This window comes from Archocentrus centrarchus, chromosome 3 (assembly GCF_007364275.1).
Source record: "Archocentrus centrarchus isolate MPI-CPG fArcCen1 chromosome 3, fArcCen1, whole genome shotgun sequence".
NCBI lineage: Eukaryota > Metazoa > Chordata > Actinopteri > Cichliformes > Cichlidae > Archocentrus > Archocentrus centrarchus.
This window is the reverse complement of record NC_044348.1, coordinates 16,121,480-16,134,733: the sequence shown is the minus strand read 5'-3', so window position 1 is coordinate 16,134,733 and position 13,254 is coordinate 16,121,480. Positions and strand designations below refer to the sequence as shown.

Here is a 13,254-nt window from a genome sequence, read left to right as displayed (position 1 = left end):
GCTTGACTGCAAAAGCCTCACGTCAGCAGTAGATGGAGCCTGTCACTTGCTGTCTCTTTTAAACTGTCCCTGTTTCACATGTGATGGAACATGATTTAATGTGCATCACTGTAGTAGCAGACATCACCACCAGAGGGAGACACTGTTTGATGAAAGGAAATTCATTGAAATTTTTGTGTTTTCAGTTCAGCCTTTAAATCAGAGGTTCTCAAGCTATTTCCTCCATGCCTGTGTCAGAAGCTAGTAACAGTTTAGCCTCATTCCCCACAAATTCTTTAAGTCAATAACAATTAACAAAAGATCCAAGCTGGATGTCAGTGAAATAATGGTCAGCACAGTAGCATCAGTAAAGTGTGTTTCATTTTTTTATTCATGCAATTTCCACTCCATATTTCCCCCCGGTCATCTGGGCCTACCTCTATTGTGGGGACCTCACAGTTAGAAAGACACTGCTTGAGTAAACTGGCCTATATAATGTTACTAAAATACATATTTTTTTTAAAAGTGAGTTAAGTTGTGAGTACTCTGCTTGGTGCCCATGAGTCAAGAAAATGAATATTCTTAGCAGCATGTAGATGCTTTACACTTTCTGTGCTAATAAAGCCAGAATATTTAGGATGTTAGTATTTTGCAGTTATCTGAATGCTTGTCTGTCCCTGTATGTAGGCTGGAACTAATTTGGGGAACTGCATGCTGATAAATGTGCACATGACTTTGCAGTGTAATGTGGAGAGTTGAAGCTTCACTGACTACCAGTCAAAAATCCTAATCCATCAAGACCAGACATATGCTGTTAGGGTACACAATTGATATATTTTTCCATGCTATTGTATATTTTACTGTTTATATTGCACTGCTGCTGATTGAAGTGTCATATTTTTTTTTTTCTACATTGACAGTAAAGCTTCTTTAATCTTCAGTACTGACAACCCAGCAGAGACCGAGGCAAATACATCTGTCAGAAATCTCCTGGCGGCGTAGCTGAATACTCATTTATTCTCTTGCTTTGCAAAGTACCTGAGTTCAAGATTGAGCAAGGCTAACACTTGAAAGCAATGAATGAGAAGAATAAACATAATCTAGTAAAAGCCAAGAGGGTCAACACTATGAATTCAAGCAAAGCACCTCAAGTCGCCAATATTTGTGCCCCCCTCAATCATATCAACAAGAGCAAAGTGACCCTGAACATTCAGATCACTGAATGCAAAGTGTGATCCATCAGAAGCAGATGACAGTCCACTCATCTCTGAACTATACAGGAAGGGGCATTTGTGTGTCTGTTTAGCTGACTTTTATCTTTTTGTCTCAGTTTGTATAACAGTTATTCATTACTTTGACCTGCGATATTTTGCAGTTCACAGAATTATGATGTGCAGCTGTGTCAGATGAAGAATGACTATAATCAGAAGTAAGATACTGGAAATACTGAGCACAGAAGAAGTGGGAATTCACCATTTAAAGAATGAAATTTAATGCTTGAAAAAGACTTCAGAAAACCTGCAAGTAAACTATCGATCTGTCAGATGCCACACAACACAGGTGCACTGTGCACAAGGTCGTAGTTTGATTGGACCTACTTCTTACAACCCTCAATCTGTTAAAGGCAGTTAGAAAACGTTATTTTTTTCAGCTCCTCTATATTTTGCATTTTTATTTTAACTGTTTAACTGGAACTACATAAAAGGTTAACAGCAACATATCCTTAATATTGAACCAGAGCTGAAATATCAAGTAATTAACAATAAAAATATACAATCTATCTTCTTCTACGAACTTGGCAATAATGAGGCAATATAAGCTACTCGCTTCTTTAATATTGCCTATATATATAGTCCTATTTGACAGTTTGAATTGTTAATATGCGGTGTGGATACAATAACCATTATAACACAATGAACTTCCAAGTTGCCACAGGAAATCAAAGGATTAAAAGCTGGTCGTTATTACTAAAATCACCATGGCTCCAGGTGGAGGTCATCTCAACAAAAAAAGCGCACATGAAGTTGTTTTGGATGACTTCCTGGTGGTCATGTGATCACAGCAGTCGCAGTCAGGACTCGGGATAACTGCGCGCGAAATGTTTTCCTAACTGGGCCCCAGGAACGTCTGCAAGAGGAGACACGGAGCCACCTCCAGTCCCCAGTGCAACTAAGACGCAGCGCGCACGCACTGGAAGTGAGTATGGACACTGAAGAGCTTTCCTTCAGACAAGCGGATTTAAATCCTTAAATCTACTTTTGTTTATAAGAGATACAGTTTAGCAGAAATGTGAAATGGAGTCGGAGGAGAGTAAGATATCAGTGTGGGTCTGCCGGGAGGAAAAGCTCGTCCTCGGCTTGTCAAAGCGCACGACTTGCGCAGATGTTGTCAAAGTGCTTCTTGAAGACCAAAACTCCCAGCAAGGCCTTTGCGCAGCACAGTCCTATTGCATCGTGGAGAAATGGAGAGGATGCGAGAGGATTTTGCCAAACAAAACTAGGATTTTACGGCTTTGGCTTGCTTGGGGAGAGGAGCAGAGGAACGTTAAGTTTGTGCTGGTGAGAAGCGAGGCGTCTTTGGAGAACCACGGAGCCCGGAGCGCAGAGGCGCGCGTGGTGCTCAGCAAACAGAGTCCCTGTAATATGAAGGGAACCGCACGGTCTGCCGTGCGCTGGGTCTCACCTGAGAAACAACGTCGGATAGTTAGGAAAGCTTTCAGAAAGTTGGAGAAGATCAATAAGAAGAGAGCGAAGGCAACGCACAGGGACGCGTCCTGTGCAGAGAAGATGGAAACTTTGGTTCACTCTGTGGTTTCTCAGGATCATACAATCCGGCAGCAGATTCAGAGGATTACAGAGCTGGACGCAGAGATCGAAAAGTACGAGGCAAAGGTGCATTTTGACAGAATTAAAAGGCACGGGGCCAATTACGTGCAGAACACGTACTTGGTGGATGCCACTGCGGCTTCCAGCCATGAAATGGAAAGCCTGTCTTCCACTGACACTTCGGCCAAGCTTGAAAAGTATGTCCGGTACTGTGAGGAGGTGGTTAGACTACAGGATGAGCTGTGGGAGCAGGAAGCCCTTATAGACATCATCACAGCGGAGATCCAGGATGAGCTGAACCAACGCTGGATGGAGCGGAGGAAAGACGAGCTGCAACGCAGCGATTTAGAGCCCGGAGATGGCTCGCCATTCCTTCCCAACACCGAGGTAGAAACATCAGAAAACGAGCAGCTTTTGGAAGAAGAGAGGATCAAAACGCAGCTAAATGCCAGTTTATACATCGGTCTGCGCCTCAACACGGATTTAGAAGCTATTAGGAGCGATTTAGAGCTGACCGAGCAGATTTGCGGGGAGAGGGAGAGGGAGATAAGGGATTTGCTGGAGAAAGTGAACACTTTGGACATAGAGGAAGGGACAGGCAATAAGAAGAGATCTAACCATGGGGCAGACGTTAAGACGGGGATGATGAGCACTTTGGAGGGGGAAAGTGGGTGGGTGGTGCAAGCCAGGGGTTTGTCAAAAACTCAGATTGTGAACGACGACGATTCAGACACTGGCTTAAGTTCTTTGCACAGTCAGGATTCAGACAGCCTCCCTGTGTGGGAATCTCTAGTTTAAGATTTTACTTGGGAATGTGGCTTATCTGTGTGTCCCTGATTCCTGCAGTCTCAGGGATCATAAGTAATCTGTCATAAACAATTAGGTATGACATTTCCACATGGCTGGCTGGATTTTTTCCACATTCCATACATCCATATTCTTATTTTTTGGGACACTTTCTTAATCTTGTTTAAGAGCTAAAGTTATTTTTTGTTGTCATAAAAAGTGTTTAGATCACCAAGCAAACAGCAAATCTTTTCATTTCTGTTAAAAAAAAAAAGAAATAAAAAACTATAACCCTTAAGTGTTTGAAGTCTATGGAAGCCCATTTTCTGCCACTTAAAACAGCAGTGATGTGAGATGAATTAAAGTGTGTGTGGTAGCAGCAGATTTCTGCAGCCCCGAAAACACAAAGTTCTTCTGCAGATGTATTAAAAACATCATCTCGGCTTTCAGTGTGACACAGACTCCAAGAGAAAGAAAAAGCCCTTTCAGTGAATCAGTCAGTTGTAATAATATCTGTAGTCAAAACAGAGGCACAAAGTTCAAGCGGGAGGTCTGATCTACATCCTGACAACTCACTGAGCAGAGCCGACCTTTTCCTCTCAGACCGTCGGTGACATTTCACACACAGACATGAACAGCGTGAGTGTTTTGTCTCCCAGATGTGTCTTACATCTACAGTGGCTGCTTTTGCATCTGAACATCATAACAGCTGAACCTCAAAGTTATGGAACAGCATCACACAACTGCCCCCACAGTTTATCTTCCAGCTACTTAAAAAAAGTTGTTCTAGGTTTTATTTCCCTAAATTAAAATAATGTCTTTTATGAATCCCTGAAGATGCTTGCCATTTTATTTTTGTAAAAACATTTAAGTGGGAACTCTGATTGAAAGATTCAGTAGTTATGTAGCAGTTTTAATCAGATCACAACCTTTTTACTGTGAGAGTACATTACATTTGATGCTTCACAGTGATACCATTTACAGAATGTCATTTCAGGAAGTTGAGAGCAGCTCTTGTCACTTTTATCTCAATAACTCTTCCCTCCATCTTTCTCCAGACGTCCAAGGAGCTGTCAAACTATATTTGCTCTTTATTTGATAATCGGGCAAGATTGTGAGAAATTGTGAACAGATTGTTCACAGTTTCTTTAGTAAGAAAGACTCCAGCTTTAAGGAGAGGTCTTTGATTGTGTAGCGATTCTTTGCTTTACAAAGTGAGACACAAGTTCTGTTCTGGTGTAATAATAAAAAAAAAAAAAAAAGTAACAACATATTCAACATGAGTTTTTCACAAGTTGTGCTCATATTCAAAATGCTGGCCTATGTCAAACAGGTCTTCTACTCTTGCAGTGTGAAAGAAACACTTTTTAAGCCACACCAACATTCATTTCTGTCCAGACCTTTGACCTTTTGGACATACAGTCATGGGCCATCATTCATTAGTTTTATTAATCCCTTCTTCCTTCAGACCTGCCTTGATTCTTCATGGCATAGATCCAACAAGCTGGGAAATATTTTCCCAGACATCTGTTGTCCAGTTTTGTTGAACACATGCAAATTGTAGCTTCAGTTTCCTGTTCTTAGTTGACAGGAGTGATAGCCGTGTGGTCTTCTGCTGCTGTAGAACATCTGCTTCAGTGTTTGACACATTGTGCGTTCAGAGATGCTCTTCTGCATACCTTGGTTTAAACAAGTGGTTATTTGAGTTACTGCCTTCCCGTCAGCTCAAAGCAGTCTGGCCATTCTCCTCCTGCCTTTGACATTTTCAACAAGAAAACTTGATATTTTCTCTTCTTCAGATCATTCTCTGTAAACCTCAGAGATGGCTGTGTTGGAAAATCCCAGCAATACTCAGACGAGCAGTTTTCTTCCCTATTCTGATGCTTGGTTTGAAGTTCACCAGGTTATCTTGACCATGTCTACATGCCTAAATGCATGAGGTGCTGCCATGTGATTGGCTGTTTAAATATTTGCCTTAACATCCAGTTGAACAGGTGTGCCTGTGAGTGTAAGTATCAGCCCAATATTTTATCCTATTAGATATTTGTAAAAACCTTGTAATAATTAACATATGGATTCTTGAGTTATGGGCTAAAAATGTGTTCTGTGAGGTCACAGTTGACCTCGTCTTTCCAACAAATTCAAATGAAATTATCTTGGAACCTTTTTGCCAAATTTGAAGAAATTTGATTGAAGGATTCAAGTGATATTTATGAAGATGGGACAAATGAAGTAGCTGAAAATATAACAGTTCTTTGCCATGGCTCTTGCAAGTGCTGAAGCATGAAAATATCAAAGGTATAAGCTGCAGTAGACCTGGAACAGTGACAGCAACATGGTATCATTGGCATAAAACTGGTCATTTCAGCGCCAAGTTGGAAAACAAACACAATATTGCGTATGGAAAAATTAATTTTAAATGTGTTTTAGTTTTTTAAGATGTCTTTTTAAGGTGCCAGACTTGATGACTGTAGAGACTCAAGTATTAGTTAAGATTGATCCACTCAAAATCATTAAAATAACATCACCAGTTTCACCATCTGTTATATTTATTCTGTCACAGTGGCTCTAAAGCTAAAGATTAGCTCCTAAGCAACCTCTGATCTCCTGTAATTTGTGATACAATGTGAGGGGGCAGTGCTGAGCATCAGCATCACACTATCCTCTGCAGACAACAATCCTTCTGCCGCTAACTCCTCCTTCATTACTTAATTACTTCAGAAAAGTTTCTGTCCAGCACAACAGAATAGAAAACACTAATATTGAGTTTCACTCTTGATAAACCCACCCATGTGCTGCTGTATAACAAAATCCACAGTGATACATAAGACACAAAGTATACATTACTTCCTGCATCACCAGACTTGCATATCCATTTAATAGGTGCAGAGCATACGGTGGACAGTGTGTTTTCTCAGCATATACAGTGACAAAGAAAACATTACAAAAAACTCTTACATGTCACTATCCTAGAGGATAATATGGGCTCAGGCCTCTGTTCCTACTTCACTGAGTTACACAGTGATATAAGTCTAATATTACAATGATATTTTCCTCTGCTTATCTGCACAGACTCAGTTTGTCATTTTAGATTACTGACAGGTTCCTTTAATCCCTACAGTGTAATCCACATGTGTTTCAAGTCTCTAATTTTTTTTTTTATTTTACAAAAGCAAACAAATAATCTCATGTTTTATAGTTTACTCTTGACACTTTCTGTTTGCAAGCAGCAGCCAGTCAGAATAAACATGGCTTAAAGGGAATGCTGCTAAAATGGTGTGTTTTACAAATAAAAATAACGTGAAGAGCTGCACCAAAGCCAAATGTAAGATAAATAGCAATAATTTTGAACTGTGAATCATGAAAAGCTACTCTAGTAGAGTGCAAGAATAAAAATACACGGTCGGAAACAAGCATAACAACTCCCCTTTAGTGTTCACATACTTAATATGCCAAATATTATATTACAAGATATATCTGAAACATTGGAAACATTTTATAATACAGTCTGCAACTAAGAGTGTAAAATACACAGCAGTAGATATGTTGGATACACCCGCAACCCTGAAAAGGATAAGTGGAAGAAAATGGATGGATAATTATTTCTTCTTGTAAAAACATGAATTATTGCTCCCTTATTGTAGTGTATCTACTACTACATATTTGTAGATAAATATAATTACATTGTTATTTACATACACATTTACATAGAAATTCCATTTAATTCTAAGGCAATTACACCCTTAGTCATGGGCTATATTTTAATCCAAAATTGATCCTTGCAGAAACAAATAACACACACACAAACACACACATACTTAAATGTATTTGTTCTTTAAATTTAGGCCAACATCATTGTTAAACAAGGGCAAGTACTGAAGTACTGTATTACATGCTATCTGAATGCTTTCCTGCCTCTTAACACGCAGCAGCACCTCTTGTGTGCTTGAATCACTCGCGTGGCTGTTTTCTGTCACCACTTTGTTATACTAAGCAACATATATTAACCTGTCAGGGGGAAAAAAAACAAAAACAAAACAAAAAGCACCTTTTTTCACAGGTGAGGGTGTAACAGTATATCTGGTATTCTCAGAGGTATTCCTAGTCTTTTATGCCAGTCTGTCTGGAATGTTTCCCACATGACTGAATCGAGTTGCCGGAATGTGAAGTTTTGATTATGCCGAGTGTCTCCAAAGCTCTGGAGCTGCTTGAAAGGAAATTCAGGAATCTTAAGTGTCCTCCTCTTCTATTTTTGCAGAGGTGGCCCAATTAACTAGCCAGGAGGTCTCTCAGAAGTGCTGCCCATAAGTTTGTCTATTTTCCTCTTTGGTATGCAGATGGAGCTTTGTGCAGTCTTTTTGTCCTGCAAAGTCCATGGTATCATGTTATGCATTTTCCACGTGTGTGTTTCTTGACATATAAATAAACACTGTGTAACTCCCAATTCTGTGACTTCTAACCAAACCTGTCAGGCTTAATTAAAGTAAAAATGTCACAGTCTTTGTTCTGGGGTCATCACAGGATTCACAGGTCACATTATGAGAGGTTGAAGTCACTGAGGCATGGCTGCAGTTTGACTCTTTCCCCTTAAACAACAGGAATCACAGGCTCTTTATGGCTGGAGAAGAGAGTTTCCTGGGGTTGGCAGCAGGGAACAGAGGTCTCTGCAAAGCCACTAAACCATTATGTCACTTTAATTAAGTCTATAAAAAGCCGTGAGACACTCATCATGTGTCAGATCGCTCTAAATGAGGAAATGACAAATTTCCCACTCACGTGAGGATGTGGTGTGTTGACAGAAGTGCTGATATACCAGTTGAGACCCAGATTTGGGCATTTATTGCAAATGTCTATTTATTTATTCTTAAATAAGTCATATTAGAACAGTATAAAAACATATGGGATGCTGTCATCTTTATGAGTTCAAATAAATGCCAAAAACTCATAATGTGTTCTGTTAACTGAGACTTTTAAAATAATTGATATGTTAGTAAACAGTGACCTTTTTTCATGTTAATGCAAAATCCATCCATCCATCCATCCATCCAAATTAATGATACAAATTTATTTGTGAAAGTTACAAATGTAACATGGGCGAACATACAGTTCCCTTGAAACATTATTGAGGTTTGCTGTCTGAGAACATAATTTTTTATGGATATATGCTTTGATAGGCCAACAATACTACACCAAGCTGCTGAGTGGAAGAGGAAGCACCTTGTCAAATTAATTACATTTAAATATATTAGTTCCTCCTTCGTAGAACCAAATTCCTTGCATCCAAGGAAAAAACGAACTCCTCTTAATGGCACAAACCTGCCAGTGTTCCCTAATCCCTGGAATGTGTCCCTTTGTGTTCCTGGCAGCCTGTACGACCTCAGAGAGTGAACTGCCATGAAGTCACTAATGAAGGTATTGACTTGAGAGCCAGGACTTCAATACTAGTGATGAGATGTGAGCCATTCAGGGGGCACTTGGCCTGCTGCTAACAGACTGGGGCCGTCGGTTTGTGCTCATTAGACCTCATTGTGCTGCTGGCAGGTGTGTTAATCCTGTAAGGCTGGTCAGTGACCCTGGGACCTTGTCTGCGGGAAACTGTACAGTCTCTTTCCAAGCCACTCAAAGCCTGTCACCTCCTGTAGAAGCAGATGTAGCCCAGATCTGTCACTAACAGGTTCATTACCCTCCAATAACCTAAACCATAGCTAATGCAGGGACAAGTACTGCAGGACAATCTCATAATATTCTTTGCCTACCAAACTCAAATATATAACTGGAATCATGAAGATCTAATTACATCTGAAGACTGAAAAGTCATTTAAAAAGAATCAACAATTTTTGGTATACTGTAATTCACATTTTGTAATTCACAGATATCTTTTCATCTCTCTGCAGGCCAGAACTTTGCCTGGTTAGAAGATCTCTTCTAATGCTCTTCAAATAAAGGTTGGCGCCAGTATTTGCTTAGTTCTAGTTGAGATGCTATCCTGGAAAAGTGGATCCTCTAGCAGAAGTTGCACTGTCAGTGAAAATTTTAGTGTAATACTACATAGTATCAAAATGTTCAGATTTTGTTCTAGTGGATATTAGTCTACAATGACCTTTATAATATGTTACTTGTTTATGGAAAGTCATCATTTGTATGATTTCTAATCATGAATTTAACTCAAACCTCTGATGTCTGTTTTTCCAAGAAGTCCACTGTCTTCCAAATCCATAAGAACAGATAATGTTGCAAAAAGTGTCGAGAATAATAGAAAAAAAAAACAAGTATTTATTTATTTAATCTTTACCTATGGAACTCAATAAGAACAAATTTTTAATTATAATAGCAACTCTTTCAGAAAAGGTGTGTCTGTGTGTTATGCTTGGTTCATTGGAAGAGTATGGCTGGGCGGGGATAAACATACCTTACACTCATCAAAAAAGGCCCTATTTATGTTCTCCACAGCATAAGGTTAGGGTTAAGCTAGGGTAGCTTATATCTCTAAAGTATCCTGCAAACCTATAATGCTTCCTATAACTGCAATAAGTGAAGATCCAATTAACATTGTGATGATCAACTGGCTGCTGTTTGGTTAAGTAATTAGAATGAGAGATGCGACATTTATCATCTATCAACCTGTCTGTTTCTGTTCTAGAAATTCTGGGCTTATTTACCTGATATGATTTCTAGCAAGAGGGAACAATAAGATACTCAAGAAGATGCACCCTGTAACCACATAATTGTTGCTACCACATTCAGTCCTACTGAGCTAACTGGTCATTACATCCAAGATTTACATGTGATGTGGTTTATATTGCTGGTATTGGAGGGATGACTGCTATCCTGTATGACAGTCCAGAGACCCAGAGACCCAGAGACAGACCGACCGACCGACCCACCAACCCATCCATCCATCCATCCATCCATCCATCCATCCATCCATCCATCAATCAATCAATCAATCAATCAATCAATCAATCAATCAATCAATCAATCAATCAATCAATCAATGGTGCCTGTAGCTCAGGAGGTAGAGCAGGTCACCTCCTGTTTGGAAGGTCGGCAGTTCGATTCCTGGCTACTCCAGGCTGCGTGCCAATGTATCCTTGGGCAAGATACTTAATCCCAAGTTACTCTCCGACGCAAGCATTGGAGTGTGAATGTGTGTGAATGTTAGATAATAAAAGCACTTAGCTTAGTTAATCATGAAAGTGCTTGTATGAATAGGTGCGAATGGGGTAAATGTAAACGTGTTCTATAAGCACTTTGAGTGCTCAAACAGAGTAGAAAAGTGCTATATAAGAACTAGTCCATTTATATGGGGCCAGGTCATGGGGGCAGCAGCCTAGGCAGAGAAACCCAGACCTTCCTCTCTCCATCCACCATCTCCAGCTTATCTGTGGGAACACAGATGCATTCCCATCTGTGGGCCTGGGGCCTCCTCCTGGTACGAGATACCCAGGAGGCATCCTAGTCAGATGTCCAAACCACCTCACCTGGTCTGCCTCCAAGGAGTTGTTTAACTACCTCAGTGACCCAGTGATGGGCGAGTTGTCCCTCTTGTACCCAGACTGTGTTTCCTCTACAGAAGATGTGTAGAAGATGTATCATTCTGACTGCTCGACTATATGTCTATCTGTCAGAAGTGGAGGGTTGAAGATCTCGTAGACTGGAGCCTCTGCCAGGGGTTCTCAGTGCACCCTCACTATATGTTTAGGTACTCAAGGTCTGTCCAGCATCCTCACCCACCACCTGATCCAACTCACCACCAAGTGGTGATTAATTGACAGCTCAGTTTCTTTCATCACCTGAGTGTCCAGAACATACAGCCACAGATCTGATGATACGATTACAAAATTGATCATTGACCTGCGACCTAGGGTGTCCTGGTACCACGTGGACTTATGGACATCCTTATGTTTTAACATGTTGTGAGCAACCTGTGGTTTGCACAGAAGTCCAATAACAGAACACCATTCGGGTTCATATCAGTCAGGCCGTTTCTCCCAATCACACCCCTCCAGGTGTCACTGTTATTGCCCTCGTGAGCGTTGAAGTCTCCCAACAGGACAACAGAGTCACCAGATGGAGCACCCTCGAGCACCCCACCCAGCGACTCCAAGACAGCTGAGTACTCTGACCCATCATTTGGCTCATAAATGCAATCAACAGTCAGGACCTGCTCCCTGGCCTGACGGCGCAGTGAAACAACCTTCTCATCCACCGGTAAAAACTACAAGGATAAGGCACATACAAAAAACCCAATAATCTTCTCTAAGTTTCTAATATTCTCTGCAAGATAGAGATGCTTTTCTGCTGGTTAGACACCTTGTGATGTGATCTGCTGTGATCGTTCTCCCCATCTGTTTAGGTAACAGATTCAATGTAATCATGAATGCAATGTAACGATCATTACTGTTGTGCTTTTGTCTTTGAAAACTGTCTTTACTTCTGTTAAATCTGTCTGAGATTTTCTCTCAAGTGTATTTTTTCTAAATGGATGCAGGGCTCTAACCTTCAGTCTTTGTCCCAAGTTGCCCACCCAGAAGTTTTATCTGCCCACCCAAACATAGTAAGGTAGATCTGTCCCAGTTTAAATAATGTTTAATGTTCCACATTCTCACTTTGAGCATCTTTGTCTAACTTCTCTTGTTGGGGACTGTATTCACATTTAATCATAGTAAACACAATAGGACATCTTACAGATTGCCAGGAGCTTCAAGTTGTTGGCAGCAAACAGTGCCACACCTATACAGAAGAAAGAGACTTGCTTTATGTATTTTACAGCAAGGAATGATAGCATAGTTGCCTCTTCTTTTATCAAGTACAACACAGGATTTCATGGGTGTGCTCAGTGTATCGGTTACAGGAAAACTTGAAGACGTCTAGATAAATCCTCTTCCTCTTTATATAAGTGAATGGATTAGCCTCTAGGCTAATTATCACAAGATCTTCTCTCCAGAACAATTACTGAAGTATCCCTCCACCTTATCACCTAATGGGAAAGTTTGGTTTCGCTAACAAAAAGATGGGATTGTGTTGCAGTATAACACACATGCCCTGCACTGTACAGTGGAGACTGGAATAGGATCAAAACAGCAAGAAGGTGGTAAGTTAATTTTATCTCTTTACAAACAGCTTCTGGTAAGAGTATATGTTACAATTAGGCCCTAATTGTGGCCCCTTGGGAAAAATAATGGCCTACCCCTGCACTAGATTAAGCACAGGTTAAATGCAATGCAGGAACTAAGATCCAGTTTGATGAAATATATGAAAGGGACAAGTGCTGGGATTAACTGATGGACTTCATTAGGGACCAAGCAGGAAGAATGGTCAAAAAATCCCCATAAACACTAAATTAAACTGTGTGGAAAGCCTTCCCAGAAGAGTTGAAGCTGATATAGCTGCAAAGGATGGGCCAACATGATATTAAACTCTACAGATTAAGAATGGGATATCACTCAAGTTCATACGCGTGTGAAGGCAGATGAGCAAATGCTTTTAGCAGTGAAACGGAGTGAAGCCCATAGTGTGAGAGGTGGGTTACACCCTTGATGTGCTGCTACTCCATCACAAGGCTAGATTAGTCTTTGTAACAAATTATAATTGAACTGCTGCTCATCTTGGCCAGAGGTTTTCGTAATGTCTTATTGCCAATTATCTATGTAACTTTTCAAA

General features: G+C 40.4%; 1 protein-coding gene across 1 annotated transcript; it reads left to right on the top strand.

The window, feature by feature from the left end:
• Nucleotides 1–2,158: 2,158 nt before the first annotated feature.
• On the top strand, nucleotides 2,159–3,770 carry rassf10b (Ras association domain family member 10b). The gene has a single exon (XM_030726297.1). It carries the CDS (start codon nucleotides 2,274–2,276, stop codon nucleotides 3,600–3,602), a length of 1,329 nt encoding a protein of 442 aa, XP_030582157.1. The 5' UTR covers nucleotides 2,159–2,273; the 3' UTR covers nucleotides 3,603–3,770.
• Nucleotides 3,771–13,254: the final 9,484 nt, after the last annotated feature.